General features: G+C 42.1%; 1 protein-coding gene across 2 annotated transcripts in view; it reads right to left on the bottom strand.

Moving 5' to 3' along the window:
• Nucleotides 1–20,483, bottom strand: part of Ephb1 (EPH receptor B1) — a 440,603-nt gene that overhangs the window by 129,741 nt on the left and 290,379 nt on the right. For both annotated transcript variants that reach the window (XM_074060049.1, XM_074060048.1), the window contains exon 4: nucleotides 15,167–15,322. In XM_074060049.1, the coding sequence (XP_073916150.1) occupies nucleotides 15,167–15,322 (156 nt within the window). The remainder of the gene's footprint in view (nucleotides 1–15,166; nucleotides 15,323–20,483) is intronic.

The following is a 20,483-nucleotide window of genomic DNA, read 5'->3' as shown; positions in this document are numbered from 1 at the left end:
AAGTTTTCTGGTTGTCATAATTCTCCATCTTAGAGACCATGGATCAGATAACAGCTGAAAAGGAACTAAGGGTTAGATATTCACAAGTTAAGCATTCCATTTTCCCAGGCAAAATGGAAGTACAAAGAAGAGTCTCCCAGGCATTATTTCATGCAATTCTAAAAGGGACATGTGCTGATTTACTTGAGGTTACAGAAAACAACAAGGTTCCAAAGACAACAGTTCAAGGTCAAGGGAGCTGTGATGGTCAGTCTTGATCATCAACTGGATTGTATTGAGAATACCTAGGAGATCAGTAAATCACACTTCTGGTTGGTTGTGAGGGCATTTCTGTAATGATTAACTAAGTGGGGAAGACCAGCCTGGAATATGGGAATGTGGGTAGAACTACCCAATAGGCTAGGAGTCCAGATAGAATAAAAGGGGGAAAGGAGGAAGACTGCTAGCACAGGCACACACTCTCTGTCTCTGCTTTCTGGCAGAGACTTTGCTGCACCACAGGTTCTGGCCTCCATGTTGTTCTGCCTTGTCATAAGCCCACAGCAATGGAGCTGGCTGACCATGGTCTGTAACCTCTGAAACTGAGCAAAAATAAATCCTTCCTCTTTTTAAGCTGCTTTCTCATGTATTTGTCACAGTGATGTAAAACCTAACTGACATGGGAACAGAAAAGAAACTGAAAAAGATAGGTAGACTTCTCAATGAGTCACAGGTTACTCAAGATCAAGTCCTGATTCTGATACTTCATACACACACTCATTTTTAGAATGAAAAGGAACCTTGGAAGTCAGTTTGTTCTAGGTGGCAAATGCTGTCTGCAGTCCCACCTGGTTGTCCAGTTAGACTCCTACAGTGAAGGAAAGCTTACTACCTCCCATCATTAGAGACTCATCTATTAGTAATCATAACCTGTGTGGAAAGATAGCAAAAATATCTATTCATAACAGCCACAAACCCATAAAATTCCTAGGTTAAAATCTTACAAGGCCTATGTAATAACTATACGAAGAAAACTATAAAACCTTACTGGACAGTATAAAAAAAGACTTGAATCAACATCATAAATAAAAGTCACCAAAGTAATCCACACATTCAATGCAATCCCAATCCAAATTCAATACATTGCTTAATGAAATGTGCCCAACTGAGTCTGAGGCTCATCTTAAAAAGTAAAAGTGCTTAAGAAGGGAAAAGATTTTTTGAGAATTAATATACAGAGACTTGGTTTACCAGCCTTTGAGATATACCATCTTCAGATGCAGTTAGAACTGGAGTCAGGACAGACCAAACAATCCATGGGACAGAATAAGGAGAAATATGTACAAGCATTTGGTCTACAGTAAAGACTGCAGGTCGCTAAAACGGGGAGCTGATGACATGCTATTTTTAATAAGATAAACAATAATAATGTTGCATCCTATATAAGAATAAATACCATATAAAGGAAGGAGTTAAACATAAAACACTATGTAGAAAATTAAAAGCAAATATAAGAGCTGGGGCTGGCAGCTCATACCTGTAATCCTAGCTACTTAGGAGGCTGAGACTGGAAGGATCATGAGGCCAGCCTTGGAAAACAGTTTGCAAGATCCCATTTGCAAAAATAAGCAGAACAAAATGGACTAGATGTGTAGCTCAAGGGGTAGAGCACCTACTTTGCAAGCATGAAGCCCTGAGTTCAAACCCCAGACCAACCAAAAAAAAAAAAAAAAAAAAAGCAAATATGAGAGTATTCTTATACCCTAGAGTAAGAAGGACATACATAAAATCCAGGCAAAAAGTCAAAACACAAACCCTCAAAGCCTGAAAGAAATAGCTTGGCAGACTTGAGTTTAAAAATTTAAAACTTCAATGTAAGAAAAAATGTACCCATAAGCAGCGTTAAAAATAAGCAGAGGTTTGGAGGGTGGGACGCCAAATACAATTAATGGGCATCTAGAAATCAGCTTAAAATAGAAAAAGGGAAGGGTTATACCCTGGGCAATTCCCAGAAGACAAAATAAATTGGTTAACAAACACTTAAAAATACACCCTCATTTAGAATCAGGGAAATACTAATCAAAATGACTAACTAGGAGGTCAGCTAAATTGGCAAAGATGAAAAGTCTTGATAACATCCAGTTGGTCCAGTGTCTGGAAAAATGAGATATATGCTGCTGGTAGGTGTGTAAATTGGTCAAATCCTTTGGAAAAGCACTCTCATAATACCAACTGGCTTTCTAAGCAAATGCATCCAGTAACTCAGAAATTCTATTTCTAGGTAAGCATATGTGCCCCAAGGTATGTCTGAACATGTTTGGAAGTATTGCTGTTTATATTAATGAAACACTGGAATCAGCCTGAATGCAACCCATGGAGGATGGTGGAACTTGGCAGAGCCTGCTGGTGCCTCCCCAGACTAATCCTCCTCTCTTCTCAGCATCAAGGAAGACACCTTTCCCAGCCATCTTAGACAGCACATGACAAGACCTAACCAATGAAATGTACTCCTTCGTATCTCACCTGGGATGCCACCATTAGTTTGGTGCTAGGTCATCCCATGGTTACCCTTGACATGAGTAGACAGCACTGAGGGGAAAGAGCTAGAGCTCCAAGCACAGTCTGATTTGGGAGGACATACAGGTTCTACAACTCACTGATGTGTAGGTTTATGCTCCATGAAATTGAGAAAAAATCACGATGGGGACTGAGCATAATGCCTAAAAGTGTATTAACACCTTAATAAATGCCATCTGTTATTATCAGGGGTGTGTGTTATATTTCTGATCCAATCAGCTGTGGTCTCATGACGGAGCACCAGGGCTCACACAACACAGTGATGGTGTCCTCAGAAGAGGCCTCTGCCCCTGAGGCCTTGGTGTTTCACAGCCTGTGCTGGGAAGAGGGTATCAGACATAGGTCTGGCTAACTTCACAGAGGCCCTGTCCCTGGAAATGGCTACAAAGATGCCCTTCACTCACAGGGAGAGGGAATTTTCAACTAGTGCTCAGTTCCTCTCTCCTGGCTAGCAGACAGCATTCTCTTTGCAGGAACCAAATAATCTCCACCATGGCTCACTGAGTGCTGGCAGGGCCTGGTGATGACCATGGCTTCCTATTTACCTACTGAGTTCAACCACCTACCTTCTGTGCACATCTAGTCGATCAGAGCCAAGCTACATCAAGCTCATCTCACTACTCAGCTTCCAGGGTCTCATACAAGACCATGTTGGGAGCCACGATCCACAATCTGACAAGGACCTTGTGGCTTAGCAGGATCCTGACAAGGTCAGAGACTGCAGATGCACCATGTCTCTCACTGGGGTTTTGAGGGAATCTGGAGTTGCTCCCTTTGTCTGGAGAAAAGAAACATTGATAACCCGAAGGTATTTGTTTGTGAAAGGCTAGGAACAGGGTGACATGTCCTTGGCAACTAAGGCCCTAGGTGAAACTAGGGAGGTCCTGGTTTCATTTGTGAAAGTAGGGAGGTCCAGGTTTTGTTTATGAAACCACGGAGGTTGGAGTGAGGGCAATGTATTTCAGGTAGAGGGCATTGTTTCCCAGGCATAGAAGTTCTCCTTGCATTGTATAACTTCCTGCTTTGTACTGCTTATAAGCCTGATGCAAAAACAAAAAATTGGCCAGATGGTCGTCAGCCTTCTGGTCCTCTCAATTTGTGTCTTGTCTGTTCATTCCTTTACTGAGCCCTTTTGGGTCAAGAACCTCTGTGATCCTGGCAAGACCACACAATTGAGCATACTTTGTTGCTACTTCCAAGGTGAGAAAAATTTAAAAGTGACTTGGTGAAGCTCCTGAAAAGGACCCCTGAGGCATCTCCTGCAAGTCCCAGCCCACATCCATGAAGGGATGGGACTACGTTACTACTGTTACCCAGATCTACTACTCTTCAGTAGTAGAGTGGCCACTGTGTTATATTGGTCTCTGCTTCTGTACCTTCAACCTCTATAAGACAAGCCACCCTTCTTGACAAGATTTCAACACTGGAACACTATTTAGTGAGTAGGATGGAGGTGGTCTGTGGCATAGACAGGAGGGAATCTTGGGCCTTTTGCAGACTGACTACTCATTGCAGACTTTTCTTCCTCTTCAAAATCATCATTGATTACTTATACATCTGTAAGTCCAGCCTTCAAGACCACATTCAATCCCATAGCATAATAGTTCTTGAGGAGTATGACTTGGACTTGGCACTTTCCAGACAATGGTATGGAAAACCACACCAAAGACCAGACACACAGATTCAAAATAAATCACTACAAAATGATGGCTCTCTTGTCTTATGCCACATGTAATAAAGAAAGCAAGAATATAGCCAAAATTGACCCTGGTCTCAGTTCTGTCTACTTTACCCAATTTTCTAAATTACTCTGAAACCATCTTAGTAGGCATCACCAACTCCTTTTTTGTACACTTGTACTTATGGGAAGATCATTCATTACTCAGCAGCCTTTGTTTTGTTTGGACAATATTCAAAATCTACCTTGCAGTAGGTTGAAAGTGACTTCTCTCTAAAACCCTGATGACAGTTAAAGAGACTGTGGTCCCTGGTCTTTGCACACACAAATGATACCATCAGTGATGCACGTAAGTCTCTGACTCTGGCTTCCATACAGCATCTACATGTGTTACCAACCAGGGACTCTGGATGGTCACAGTCCTGGTTTTTAGAAAGGACTGGATATTACCAAGTTTCTAGAATAGCGTCTAGAGGATGAGGGAATGATGGAGGAAGTGGGTATTCTCCAGGGAAAGGTGGGAGATATACTGATCCCAGGAGATGGTGAGGCTGCAAGTTCAGACGTCAGTGTTCATCCCCCATCCTTCCTGGGACTGGCACCTATACATTTGACATCAGGGATATTGCCTGATGTCACAAAGGAGAATTTGTGTCAAGAAAGGATCCTAAGGTCAAGGGGTAGATGACTTCAATCTTATTTTTAAAACAGAGAAGAGAGACATGAGGACAGACTTTGAGAAGAACACTGATGGAAGCTGGGCGTGGAGGTGGGGCTCCACCCAGTATAACGGAGTTGAGGATAAATTCTGAACCTGGCTCCTGGACAGAGTCAGAAGATGGAAAAGTTAACCTCAATCCCTCTCCTCCCTCTGGAACTTGACAATTAAACCACTGCTTTGTGAACCTCAAAGAAAGGATGACAAAGACCAGCATGTGTTTTCTAAGTATAAGACAGGCCAGCTGACATTGTTTCTTTTTCTAAAAGTTTACTGGCTTATAGAGAAAAAGTAAATAGCATACCTAGATTTCCACAAGGGTAACTGAAAAAGTGCACAAATTCTTTTCTCTCAAAGGAAACAATGTTAACTAAATGATAATGCTAGTGCTTGGATTTTAAAGACTTTGAAAATAACATAAAATAGAACAGGCAATTCTGATAATAAAATAATAATTCATAACAATTATGTTATGAATATTATAATTATTAATAATTAATGGAATAATTTGTTTCTGTTAAATGTTTAATATGTCAAACACTATTTAAGTAGCATTATTGCATTTGATTCCCATGAGAATGCACTGAGACAGACATCAATATTGGATGAGGAAACAGACTCACAGAGAACACTTGTCACTTTTTCCATATTGCTGGCAAGTAGCTATACAGGCCTTGAACCTGGGCACAGGCTCTAGAACCTACACTCCCAACAATTACACTAATACTGCTCATTTGAGATGATAAATACCAGTGTTCAGATGACGTATACATGGGAAAGCACTGACCTAAATCCATAGGGAAAGATTTATGGTCATGTTTATAAGAGCACAACAGGGGAGACATAAATGGGCAGCATCTCCTGATGGGACAAATATTGGACATTTAGTAGCTGATGAGTCTGGTAGGGGTAGAAGCCTATAAACAATCAACAGTATACCAATCACAGGAGAAAAATCTGCCCCTTTTCCACTGAACTCTATTCTGGAGTGAGGATCACAAGTTGCATTCCGAATGCCGTTATTTTGTGAATTTTAGGGAAATTCAGAAAAGGCTAAACAGAACAGAGGGGGTGGTTATGGGAGTTTGGGAAATCATGTTCTTTGGGAGATGAATAAAATAACAGATATTTAGCCTAAGAAGAAGATGATGAAGGAGGATGAGAAAGTTGTCTTTAAACTTGTAAACCTGTGGTCTGCTGATCATTGGTCCTCAGTGGTCAACCAACGGCCAATGAATGGCAAGGACTGGGAGGAGAGGCCAGTGCAAGGCCTGGACGATCTCTCCTACAATGATGAATGATGGCTGCTAGCAATGAAATGGAGACATCCTGCAAAATATATGAGCTGCCTGGCATCACAAACACTCAGGAAAATAAAAAAGATATGATCACTTCTCAGGACTGTTGGAGAGAGAAGGCTGACATGGGAGAAGAGTTTTGGTGGCAGGAATTACAGAGTGCTCCAGATGTTAACAAACTGTGACTACAAATGCTCTTAAGATAGAACACTGAAATGGAAAGTCAGCATATGTGCCTGGCTATTAGCTTTAAACTTAGAGCTATAGCATTCTTCATAAGGGTTATACCCACTTGGGTCAAACAACTGTGAAAATAAATTGTAGATTTCAGAAGTGTGAAAGTGCATTTACACAGGCAATGCTGACCCTTCTTGAAACATCAGTGACAGTTATAAATAGCTTTCAGCTTACAGTCACACTCCCTCCATTCTGTATCCAGGTGCACAAACCATCTACCTGGTCAGCATAGGAAGTGAGCCCAAAACCAGTCTCCATGAAGTAAGTTGACCTGACTCTTTTTAATCTATGACTCTTAACTGAATTTCACCTTAAGGAAAAAACAGTGGCTACATCCTCCTCCAAAAAATATATGACATTTTTATGTGCAAATGGATCCATGTATCAGGATAAAACCAAGCAACTCTCTTGCTATAAAATGGGACACAGAGTGAATTTTTTGCTCTGATCAGCAAAAAGGAAAGCTAACCTTGAGTAAAGCAATATGTTGCAAGGCCTAGTTAACAGAGGTAAACATTTGTGGAAAGTTCTATTTTGGAAAAATATTTAAAATCATCCCCAAGTGTAGCATATGGACAAGAAGGCATTCCTCAATTTATAACACTGGATTCCTGTCCCAGGTGGAGGGTATGTTGTTGCCTTCCAGTCTCAAAAGCTAGAAGAGCCCCTCCCTGCAGTGATTTCCTGTTGGTCTGACTTCCTGCTAGGAGGACTGGGAAGAACCAGGTGAGTGGCAAGGTCTACCACCTATCCACGGGACCCTCCATCAGAACTCAGGTGAATGGTGCCCACCAGTTATTTTGCTTCTCTTCTCCTTGAGCCCATTCCATCCAGGCTGTTCTCCTTGGCTTCCATTTTCCTCTCCCTCCCATTATGTTCCCAGTCCCAGCTAATGCTGTCCATTGCAGGTGTCCACACATCTCTGACTCACTCTGACCTGAGGGAGAACAAAATGAAAATATAGCCAGAGAAGGTGGAGTTATTTTGAAGAATAGTGAGACTCTCCCTTGAACCACTCAAACACACACACTCACTCACACATGCATACTTACATCCCACATCACCCCTTTCTTTCTCACATACATATCACAGCCCCCTTCCCAACCTGCCCACCTGGCACACAGGTCACTTATGGGGAGGGGCAGGCCTTGTGGTTCTAATATATGGAAATTCACTCAATGGCCTTTCTCACCAAGAATCCCAAAGCAGAGAAGAGAGAAACATGACCTAATGCTAAAGCAATGTTCTCAAAATTTAGAAGCCTCCAAAATCACCTGTAGGGCTTATTAAACCTGCTAGCTGGGCCCCACCCCCAGAGCTTCTCAATCAGCAGATCTAGGGAGGGGCTGAGAACTTGTATGTCTAGCAAGTTCCCAGGTGACACCAAGGCTGCCTGTTCAACGACTGCAGTAAAAATACCACTGATCTAAAGGAAACCATCATTAGCAATCTTGTGGAGTGTGCCAGCTTCCTGCACATATGACCAGTGGCAGAAGGCTTTGAACATACATCCTTATAGACCTCACGATGTTCTGATGGCCATCAGATCAGATACAAAGGCTAGTCATCAGACACCCACAGAGGTCTCTGTCATCTCAAGTCTCAAGGCCCTTCCCACCCTCTGGGACTGGTGTCTCCTTCTCCATCCTTCCTAGCTTGTCTGGGAAGACCAGGGACTGGGCTCTGGGGGAGGGATGGGATGATTCTTACCCTACACGCATCAGAAAACTAGCAAATCACCCATCGTTGCCATGACCATCTGCAATACCACCTAAGAGCTCCTGAATTTTAGCTCTCATTGAGCCAAGACATTGGTGTCAGACAGATCTGAGTTTCTATCACTTCCATTCTGTTGTTTAATTCCCACAACCTTCTAATCTAAGTTCCAATATATTTAGTTTTCCCAATGAGGAAGTTCACATTCAAAAAGGCCATAAAACTTGCCCCAAGTCACACAATCAGAAGCCAAACTCAAAGCCTGTGCTCTTCAGACTCGGATTTCCTGCCTGTCTGTATGAATTAGCAGGAAGTCACAGATGGCCATCAGGGTACCCCAGAGGGCTGAGTGGCATTGTGCTTTCTCTTCTGAGGGGACATCAAGAAGCCTCGGGAGACACAGTGACCTTGTAACCCCCTGTTCATTCCATTTCTGTCACCAAAACTTCCAAGGGACACTCACTGCTTTTGAAGAAGAAATAAAAGAAATAAAACAAGCACTAGCTTGCCTCTGTTATCCATCAAAATTTTGCCCATGTGAGTGACAGAAAAGGGGTTTTTGTGGTCAGAAATGTAACAAGGTAATTATTTTCACACCAGTCCTTCCACATAGTTTTTCACAGACAGCAATTTTATAGGGCATAATTATCTATTTTCACCTGCTTCATAAATTCCTCCCTTCCATTTCGTCCCCTAGTAAACTAGAAATTATTTAAAACTGAAGTCATGCATCACAGTGCTTGGTTTCACATTGCTATGCACTTCCTTGTGCTTTCCTGACTGCTCCTTCTGTCTGGCTGATTCCGTCATTCTCTCCTTTCCATCTGACTCACATGTGGAAAGAGGAAAAGTCATGTCTCACTCAGAGTCCATGAGCCCTGCTCTCTGAGAACTTAAGGCCAGTCTTGTCAGACATTGCTCCTGCCCAGCTTCTCAGCTCCTCTCATCTCAGTGGATAAGGCTTGGCAGGTTTTCAGGTACTTGCTCTGTGCTCCCTTTTTCTTCCAAAGTATGCCTGGATGCTCTTTTGCTTTCACCAGGCTCTTCAGACTAAGGTGAATGTGTATTTTGCAGTCACACAATGGGTTCTGTTGTGATGCTCAGGGATGAAGTCAAACCTGGGCTCCCCAACCACATTACTTTTATTTTAAGATCTCCAACATATACTCATACTAGAAACTCCCATATCTGCTGCAATCTTCACACTTTCCAGGGATAGTACTAAAGCAAGTTTTAACATCAATTCAGAGTTTATTATGAATTAGGCACTGTGCCAAAGATACTATAATATGTTTTGCTTAATCCTAGTAACAACTCAGAAAAGCATACATTATTATGAGATTGTGAGAATGGAATGACATAGAATATAAGAAAGTTAAGAAATTAGGCCAAGGTCACAAAGAAGGTACAAGACAGAGTCAAGATTTAAAGTCCATCTTCCAACCACCCCTTTCAACTGATGATTCTATAAGCTTTCCCAGGACTCTCTCAACATCAGTGAAGTTTAGGAATGCCAGGATTCCTCATGGCCTCTGGGCAGTGCCCAGGTGGGTATCAGGAAGAGACTATTATATTGTGAATATACATTTGATCTTTGTTCTAGACCCATTTTCGGACATACAACTCCCCAAATCCTTAGAATCTTCTAAGGGATGTGTTTTTACTATGCTTGCAGCCTCTTGGTAATTTCAAGATGGTGGCTGGTCATCAAGGGAGGGTTAGGAAGATGGGACTATCTGATGCCCCCAACATCCAAGTAGGGGAGAAGGACTGAAGATTAAGTTGATCACCAATGACTAAGGATGTAGAAAATTGGACATATGTAATAGTCTCCATAAAAAAGAGAATTTCTGAATAGCCAAACACATGGAAGCTCCTTAGGGTGGAATGCCCCCGAGAGAGCATGGAATTTCCAAACCTCTTCTGCCATACCTTGCCCAGTGCACCTCTTCATCTCTATCTTTTGTATCTCTTTGGTAATAAGCTGGTAAATATAAATATTTCTGAGTTATGTAAGCTACTCAAGCACATGAATCAAGCTTCAGGGGCTTGTGGGAACCTTGTTTTCTAGCTGGTTGGCCAGATATACAGTAAAACAACCCGGAGCTTGTAACTGGTATATAAAGGTGGGGGGCAGCCTTGGAGACTGAGCCTTTAACCTGTAAGATCTGATACCACTGGCAGGTGGACAGTGTCCAACTGGCTGGACTAGAGGATAAGCAGCTGATGTCCACTGTTGCAGAATCGCTTGCCTAGGGGTGGGGAGAAATCTCCACACCTCTTTTAGGTTCCCAGAAGTCTTGTGTGTTGATTATGGTATGAGAGCAGGAGCAAAATAAACACTGTTTTCTCCTGGAGACCCAAGGAAGAGGCAGTAACTCTTCTGAGCACAGAAAGTCAGCATCAGCTCCTCAGCCCACAGCTTTCTCAACTCCTCCCTGCTGGTGGGGTAGCACCTTGTCCTTGCCTCTCCCTTTGTCTCCTTCCTCTGAACCTGTCCCTCCACTGTAAGTGGTATTTTTTTCTTTTATATGTTTTTAATTGTGCTGGGTAGGGGTGGGTAGGGGTACATTGTAGCATTTACAAAGGTTCTTATAATGTATCAAATATATCATAATTGAATTAACCTGCTCCACTGCTCTTTTTCATCCCCCCCTTCCCTGATTCCTGGAACAGTTTCAACAGGTATCATTTTTGCATTTACATACATGTGTATACATTATTCCCACCATATTCATCCTCCTACCTCTTTCCCCACCACCTCCCCCATCCCACCGGTGTTAACCCCTCCACCCTAGGCAGAACCTATTTCGCCCTCATGTTCTCTGATTTTTATAAGAAAAAACATAAAAGATATAAAGAGAAACAAGGCGTTTTTGCTGGTTTGAGATAGAGATAGCTACACAGGGAGTTTCCTTGTGTTGTTTCCATGTATATATATATTACAACCCCAACTGGTTCATCTCTATCAGTCCTCTTCACTCCTCCCTAGTCCACTTTCCGTATGGCCCTGGCCAGTTTAAGAGTTCTACATTATTTTAAAAACTCCTTAGTGAATGTGATTATCCAGTGCCTAGGTGCTTCATTTGTAGTTTAATTAGCATGGAGGGGTGGGAGGACCTAGCTATCCTTCAAGCTCCCACCTTAACCCATGAATGACTCAGGTTGGGGAGATGAAATTTCCTAGTGGATATGAGCTCATATTGGGCCAGGACTGGGCAAGGGAGCCATTAGCTAGGCACTCCTGCAGTGGATCTAGCACTGCAGGCCTTAACAGAGGTGTGGGAAGGAGCTGAGTGTCTACAGATCACCATCAGTTTTATGACCATGGACTCAACATAGCTGCACAGCTCACTGTACCATTCTCCTCTGAGATCAGTAAGAGCCCATTCCAGCTCTCTGACACTTCCTTGGAGTACATACACATCCCTGTTGAGTGTACTGACAAAGTTCAAGGACAAGTTGGACACTTGGGTCCAACTTCTAGGGTCTCTCAGAGGTCAAGGGAATCCTTGCCTTTCCCACTAGATTAAAAACAAAATAAAGGGTGGACATGGTGGCTCAAGCCTGTAATTTTAGCTACTCAGGAGGCAGAGATCAGGAGGACCATAGTTCAAAGCCAATCTGGGCAAAAAGTTCATGAGAACCCCCATCTCATCCAATGGTTAGGTGCAATGGCACATGCCTGTCATGCTAGCTACATGGAGAAGCATAAATAGGAGTATCATAGTCCAGGGCAGCCTAGGCATAGAGTGAGATGCTACCTCAAAAATAACCAACACAAAAAGGGCTGGTGGTATGGCTTAAGTGATAGAGACCATGCCTAACAAGTGCAAAGCCCTCAATTTTATTGAAAAATGAAATAAAAATAAGGAAGGAAAAGACCAAACAGAACTACAAAATTTGTCACTGTCAATGTTTATATGGGATAAATGAAAACTCTTAGTACTACAGAAATACAGTGACTGTATATGTCCTGGTGCCAAAGATTAACAGGATTCATTAAAAATATTCTTAAGTTTACTATAAATTGTTTAGACTTGTAAGAGGGCACACTTTAAAGCTGTAAGATTCTTTATTAAAAGGTCAATATGACTGTTGAATAAGTGGACTGTGGATATAATGTCACTTAAAAACAATGGCAAGAAGCTAGACATGAGTTCCTTCCAGAGTTTGAGCTCACAGCTCATGGACTCTCCTGACACTGCTTTTCCGCCCTGTTCACAGGACTAGGACTGTGTAGATGCTTTCTAGCCTGACATTTTACAAAGCATAGCTCTCTTTCTTTACCTGGGTACTGCTGGTGCCCAACCAGGCTTTAATTATTTCCTGATGGGACAGATTTGCAACATGAACCAGCCCTCCCAGCCCCAGGCCCCAAACAGCCTCTCTCAGACTGGGTTGGGTCCCTACATACCTGTCCTGCTTGACCTGCTAGGCCAGCTGGAGCCCCCAAGGCCATGGTAGAGGATCGTGCCTTTCCTCAACAGTTCCAGATATGCTGCTTCTATCTGAAAAATTATTTACTGTAGTGATGTGTGATGCCTTTTTAAGAGAACAGATGGCACCTCCAATTAGAATGCTTTAAAAGGAAACCCTAATGAGAATATAAAAGCCAACAAATTGACTTTTTCATACAGTACTTCCTTGGCACACAATAAATCAAATATATAATGAGACTCAATAAAATAATAGCTTTATTTATACTTGTTTTGCCTAGCATTGTGCTGCATCCCAGCCCTGCCCTCTGGGTTCCCTCTCCAAGTGTTCGTCCCTATAGGTTGAGGCGTGGAGCAAAACAATACATCCAGGGGCTGCTCTTGGGCCTGCATACCACGTCCATGTTTTTGCTTTGATTTAGAAATATCTGGTCTTGCTCTATGTATGTCCTGGGGTATAAGACACAGGGCTACATAAAGGTATGACAGGTGTGATAACACACACAGGTAAGTGCAGCTCTGTCCCACTCTGGGTGAGGTGGGGGTGGAGTACAATGGAATCACAGAGGTGAGGAAGGTGTGCAGTGGCAAGAGGGAAATGCCTGTGAGGTCTAATTTAAAGCAGGTGACCGCAGTTACAGTGGTCAGACTGGAGATTTTGGGATATTCTTGTTTTTTCCAGGACCGGTCCTGTAGATTCAAGTATATCAGATAAGATGGCTGGAAGATAAGCCTTGAATAGTAAGTGAGAGAGAGGCCATAGCAAGAAAGACTGTGTCACATCAGCATTCTGAACATTTGGTCATTGGCTTTCCTTCCTTTTGTTGGACTTATCCAGAGACTAGGTGAATTTACAGGGTATATCTCTTGAAGAACAAAGCTGGGAGGTCAGACTTCTATTAGTAATAGTTCATCTGTAAAGGGAGCCAGACAAAGGGATTCATGAGCAGAAGTGGAACAGCATGTTTCCAGGAAGCTGAGACCCTGGACATATGCTTTGGACATCATTTGGTCCTCGGTCTGTACATTCAGGTAGCAATGATTCAGCATTCATAAGTAGATATTAAAAATGATTCTTCCCTTTCAAGTGTGTCAAAAGATTTAATTGAAAATATGTACTAAAGAAATACATTAAACAATGTCTTTCAGGCTCATGGGAGACATCAGTGGAGAAACCACTGCCATAGAAATACAGGGTCTCTACTCAGCAGAAATGGAATCATTTCTGTTAATCTTCACTCACCCAAGAGGAGGAGGTCTGGGGAAAATCAGCTTACAAGAGATGAGCTTTTCCTCTGCTGAGATCTATAAGCATTGATCAGGCTCAGGACCTTGATCTAGAAGATACTTTCATTCCTTCTCTGTATCCAGCAAAGGTTAGATATACTGCAAGGCCAGAATTGAGAAATTCTTCTACTCAGAGTCTAGTTTTATTTTTTTCTGTCCATCAAACTGCAAGTATGTATGAAACACCCTTCTGTGGGGGTACATAAGAGAGAATTGATTCAAGAAGGTGTATGGGAAGGTTGTTACTCATAGTGAGCCTGGCCAGATAATCCAATGCAGGAGAAAGTTCTACCATGATTAGAGGCTAACCTGAAGTATTAATTCCAGAATACAACAGGAATATCAAAAAAAGATATCATTCCTACTTCAGGGCCACAACCGTAGGGGAAGAAGAAAAAGTTCTCTAAAGTGCCGAGCTGGAGAGCAGTGCTTCCTGCTTGGCATTATTATGGGAGAGAAGAATGGGAGGAAATTATTCTCCCCCTAATCCCTATCCAGAGAGTAGCGACATCTCTTCGATTTTGGCAGAATGACTGCCCTTCCTTCTACAGCAGATAATGGGAGAATGGAGGTAACTGATTCATTAACCCTAGTCCTTGGAATTTATGCCATAGAGATGCACTCTGTAGTCAGGCACCTGGTCTCACAATTTGGCAGAAGTACAGATGACAGGCACTGGAAGGGACACAGGGAGATAAATATATGATCCTGGCACACAAGGACTTTCATTTGGTAGTTGAGATAAGATAATTGCAGAATAACTGGACAATTAATAAAATTACGAGAGTTCCAAGAGAATCCTCATTGCAGACATGCAAAATCCCAATGAATAAAAGGAGATTTTTCAACCATAGAGACCAGAGGTCTTCTCACAGGAGGCAACCAAAATAGTTAACTAGGAATTGTTGCAATGGCCTAGTGGACCTTTATTTCACACTCAAAAATCTCCAGTCTGGCATTTTTACTGTCTGATGAGTAGAAGTTGTACTTATGGGTTGGAAGGAAGACCTTTCCTCCTGGAAGGAGGGGGCAAGAAGAACATGATCTTGACTTTATGATTTCAGCAGAGGGAAGGGTCCTGCATTCTGCAGCATAAGAGTGGTCATTTCAGCACCATGGCTAGTGCTTCTGCTTTGCACTGCAATGGAGGGATGGCTTCAATTTCCTGCTCCAGGCCTACCACGTGCACTGTCAAGGAACCAAACTCCCCAGCCCAAAGCCCACACTAGATACTTACTAGTGCATGCCACTTCTGGGGGATCAAAGTCTGCTCGATAATAACCAGTCCGGCATGTGCAGATGGGAGATGCCTCTGAAGGGGAACGGCTGTTGGAAGGGCAGTGGGAGCAGCCCTCAGCTTCCTGGCTGGCCTTGAACGTCCCTGCAGGACAAGCTGGAACACAAAGAGATCATGTGAGAATTAACGGAAGAGTGTCAACCAAAGATCCTTCCCTAGAACTGAAAAATGAAAGATTCTGCAATCCTAACAAGAATACTGAGTTTCCCTCCTTGAATCTAGTGCACAAAGTGAGCATCTCAGGTTGAAGCAACCCCTATTTAACACTTTCCTTTCTTCAAGCAACCTTAGTGAAATATACCTTCTTGGTACCAACAGCTTCTCTTACTTGAATAATATGAAAAAATGATTCTTCACTCTCAGGTGTGTCAAAAGATTTAATTGAGAAAATGAATCTCACGTGTGGCTCACTGCATGAGACATAAGTGCTCTATAAATGGTTGTTCCCTCTCCCTTCCACCTCACTAACAACCAGGGCCTTGCCCTGAGCAATTCACTGAATCTAGCCTTATAGCCTCAGATGGACAGGGGTCCTGGTTGACAACGGACCAATCCCCTGGTTCTTAAATGCCATGTTGCAATACACATGAGGGACACTGTGAGATGTTAACAAGCACTTGCTATGAATGATGGCAAAAGACTGAGATTCATGAGTGATTCTTTAAAAGGAAATTAAAGTGATTTCAAGGTTACTGCCTTAACAACATCATTCTCCCTTAATTGCATTTTAATATGCTCTCAGGGGTGGGGTAAGAAAAGAATGTGGCACCAGAGAATGTGCTGTGCACTTGGTGTCATCTATCACATACATGGTAATAGGACAGGTTGGGAACGGCTGGAAAGCTCAATGCCCAGTGAAGGAGTGCTCTCATTTGAGGGCTCCCTGTGGAGTCAGCCTCTATGGAGTCAGGCCCTGCAACACCCGCCTCCAGACTGTCTTCAAGGCTTGGACCATGTGTCATCTACAGAGACCCCCAAGTGTAGACATCAGGTCTCTTCCTTGTTGTTCCATCAATCCTGCCTTCCCAATTGTCCTTCCTCACCACCTTTGCCCCTGTCTCTTATTGTCCCCATGAAGCCTGCTCTGGTTGGTTGAAATTACTGCCTGATCAAATTGTTTGGCTTTCATGCACACCTCACCAATTCTTCAACAAACACTTAACTCTACAGCTACTGAGAACCTGATACAGGGAGCACAGCCTGCCTTCAAGGAGCTCTTAATCCAGTGTCATCACACTATTATAATATGATGTGATCATTGCCTGAACAGAAGTACCAGTAGAATAGCTTAAACTTATATGAAACTCATCTTCCCAAATATATTGTTCCCTCCTGGAAAGTGCAGAGTATTCTTTAATAATAGCAATAACCACCATCTGTTAACTTGTCTTGTTAAGTGCTCTACATGCATTAGTCTATGGGGTAGGTATTATTATCTCCATTTTGCTAATGAGGAAATTGGGACTCAGAGAGGTTAAAAGGTTACCCAGTATCACACAGTGGGGGAAATAATAGTGATGATATACATATAAGCTATTTGAAAAACGTCTACCACTTTCCTGCCAACACAAGAAGGAAAAACATTTTCCTATGCTGTGAAAGTTTTCTCACTCTGCTGCTCACTTAAAGTGAGGCAATGGTTTCAGTTACTCCGGATGTGCCACTGTGGGTGGGGACGGAACGTGCCCTGTGAAATGGGATGTTTTGGAATGATGAAACCCAACTGTGGTCCACGCAATATGAGTTCTTTGAGTTACTACTCACAAAAGGGTTCTGTGGTCAGATATTTTGAAAATGTGGTCCTAAAATATTAATTTCGATTACCGAATTGCCCAGAAATTTAACAAATAAGATGTAGAATACTATGCTTTTTCACTAACAAGCCCTAGTTTGTAGAGCATCCCCTGGAACCCACATTCCATGAGACACTCTGGATTCAAAGTTGTTTCCCAATTGTTGGACAACAGTAATTTCTGTTATAAAAATTGGTCACTTGATAACACACCTCAGCACTTTCAAGGAAAATTTTCTGTTGGAAGAAGAATGGGTTTGAATCTTTACCAAAGAATCAATACATAAAACATCAAAGCAGAAAACACTGAGTGGCATACTTAAAGTATCCTAAAATTCGGTTTACTAATCTATAATTCTAAGTCTACTCAGTAGACTCTCCCTCTCTTTCTCTCCTCTTTCCCTTCCTTCTTTCCACATCTCATTCTCTCATCTCCTGAAGAAGTGCTTGGCCCTTTCCATTTTCAGACTCTGCCATTGCTTGCCCCCTAGGTTCTGGACACAAAGAACACAGACAAAAACCTGCGCCCGAGCTGCTTAGATGCAGGAGGACTCTCTCCTGGAAAATGGGGAGGTGATGTGGTGACTACTCATGCATTCGTATTCGGTCTCTGTCACACTGTAATTTTCTTAATGTATCAGTCCAAGAACATGATGTTTTCAGATTCTTTCTAACACTTAAAAGCTTCTTCACTCCACGTTTAATAAGTTAACAGCATAAACAATCACATCCACAAGTGGCAGAGGGATTTGGAAAGTGCTGCCTTCTGAGATTTTTTATGGAGTTTTAAGTAGCTTGGTCTCTGAATTTCAAGGAGGCCACAAGGGAAGAAAGCGGAAAGGAGTAGTTCCAAGCTGACATTTAGGGAGAGAGACTCAGAGATGGGTGGAGGAAAGAGGTCTCATAAGGGGGCTTGACTCCATCCTCCCACAAAGAAATGAGCACTGGGTGGTGGTCACACAGTCCTGAATCTGTGTCCTGGCTCTACTGGAAACACCAGCAAGTCATGCAACCATTCAGAGCCTCAATTTGTTCATCTGTGTAAAAGATCTATACCTCTCATGACTGCCACAGGCACTAACATTTTACATGAATCCACTTATGAGAAGAAGCACTAATGCTAGTGCTTAGCACCTATCTATGGTTTCAAAAATAATTAATTATTGTATTTGTCTAACCATCTTCATCTCAGGAATTTTGAGGTAGATAACATAGTTCTTTGCTTTAATATTTCAAAACTCAGGGATTGCCTTTATTAATTAAGATTTATGGTTGGCATTATTACAAAAGTTACCAAACCCCTCACAAAACAAATACCTTCTGAGTATCTACCAGAAGCCAGGCACCATGCTATACTAATATAGCTATTAGCCCTATGCTAATTCCTCTTCCTTGCAACATACCCACTGCCTTTTGAAAGTCAAGTTTTCTTTGCTGGGACTTTCAGAGTCCAGGGTCAGAATATAAGTTTGAGTTTCAAAGTAGGCAAATAAGTCCTTAAACTAAACGAAAAAATGTGTCTCTGCATAGGTTATTTCAGTTTGAATAATGGGTAGAACACTTTATCTATAAAACATATTGCACCTATAATTGAAAAATGGTTAAATCTACTTAATATTCAGACTTAATATGTTAATATCTTAATAAAATCTGTGTCTAGGATTTCCCTGATTTACAAAGAAGCAGTCTTTCTAAATTCACTTATTAAACTTTTAGATTGTAACTTTGTAACCACACTTGTACTATATTTTCTCATACAATTAATGCAACGAATGCTAACAGTTAAAATGGAAGGCTAGAAGTTCACAAAGCCTTTTTTAAACTCACCTTGTATCATAAAATAACAATGCTGTTATTTTACTAAGAAAAATAAATAAGAAAACTATGCTTCCCCTTGAGAAAAAACAACTTTAATTAGAGGTGATACATGGAGCTTTTGGGTCAATTTTAGCAAAGAATATACATAAGCCAAAAGAAGCAAATACAAATGCCTTCAAGGCCAGGTATGGAGTTTGTGAAACAGCTGGGCAAACACAGTAGGGAATGGTGGAGAATCTGGCAGCTAGAGACGGCATATCTATCTATGGTTTCAAAAAATATTATTAAGTTCTGTCTACCTAACTAAATACATTACAGCAATTTTGAGGTGGATAGCACAGATCTTGGTTTTAATATTTCAAAACTCACAGGTTGCCTTTCTTGATACAGAATTACGGTTATCATTATTACTAAAGCCACCAGCCTCTCATTCAACAACTTTTTTTCTGAGGATCTACCACAAGCCAGGCACCAGGTTAGAGGAATGGAGCAGTGTGGAGACAGGGGCACAGGCTTTAGGGAGCTCCCTTCCTAGTGGCAGACAATGGACTGCTGCTTCTGATACAGCACCATCTGTGAGCTGTGCTTGTGGGTGCCTGGGGAACAGCCATCTAGGATGGACATCACTTGGGCATTTGTCTTTATAAGATGATGGTCACACAAACATCACGTTAGGAGACAAGATTCAGAAGGAGAAAGACAAAGCAAGAAGGAAAAAGGTAGAAGAACTAGAGAGGTAGGAAAGAAAATTAAGTTAGAAGGCACCAAACCTAGGATCTCATCAGGGAAGTGGATGGCCAGAGAAGTCACACGCACCTTGGTGCACATTCCTGGAAGACCTTTGTCACTGGGAAACCTATAAGGTAAGGCTGTATTCCTTTCACAGGTAAAGCCCACAATTGTTTCATTTCTTTAAGAAAAGAGTGTTTACTTCCCTCCAATGCAAGTGATCACAATTCAGACAGAAGACCTAGGTAAGTTGACAGAGACCAGGTTACTGAGTGTCACACACCCTGCACCTAGTCCGCCCTCTCTTGACTTTGGCAGAGAGAAGAGATGAGACCTGCATACCCCATCCCTAAGTGTGTGTACAGGCAAAACACATATTTCCCTCCCCCTTGAAGAAATAAGAGGCTGGTACACGTCACCTCTAGCTGGAATCCAGGTCACCTTGAAACATCCCCCCACCAACTTCTCCAAGCCTCAGAGATGTAACAAATTACCTGCTGCTTACAATGCTCTTAAGAATGCCCCTCCCCTCCCATCCCTGCATGAAGACTTCCAGTGACACTGAATCCATCACCTACAGGACTATTACTTTATAAAGAAACAGATTAAGTGTCTCATAAACAGTGCAGTGATTGAGATAATGGAAAGCGCCTCTCGTCCCCATCTGCGGCGTCAGGTTATGAAGCATTTCCAAGCAGCCAGGAAGAGGAAATTAATAGAAGCAAGAGGGAATAACCACTTTTATGCAATTTCCTCAGGAGATAGTGGACCATCTAATCTTTATTGGAGCCCTTTAACCTGTCACTCAGCACTCACCAGAGCCTCTTTTGCTCTCACAATTTGTCTTGATATCTAAGGAAGATAAGATGAAAACCTCAAAATATTATTTTATAATTTTCAAAGGTGGAGGGTATGTAT

This window comes from Castor canadensis, chromosome 17 (genome assembly GCF_047511655.1).
Source record: "Castor canadensis chromosome 17, mCasCan1.hap1v2, whole genome shotgun sequence".
NCBI classification, from domain to species: domain Eukaryota; kingdom Metazoa; phylum Chordata; class Mammalia; order Rodentia; family Castoridae; genus Castor; species Castor canadensis.
The sequence above is the reverse complement of the archived record's forward strand: the minus strand, read 5'-3'. Positions and strand labels throughout refer to the sequence as shown.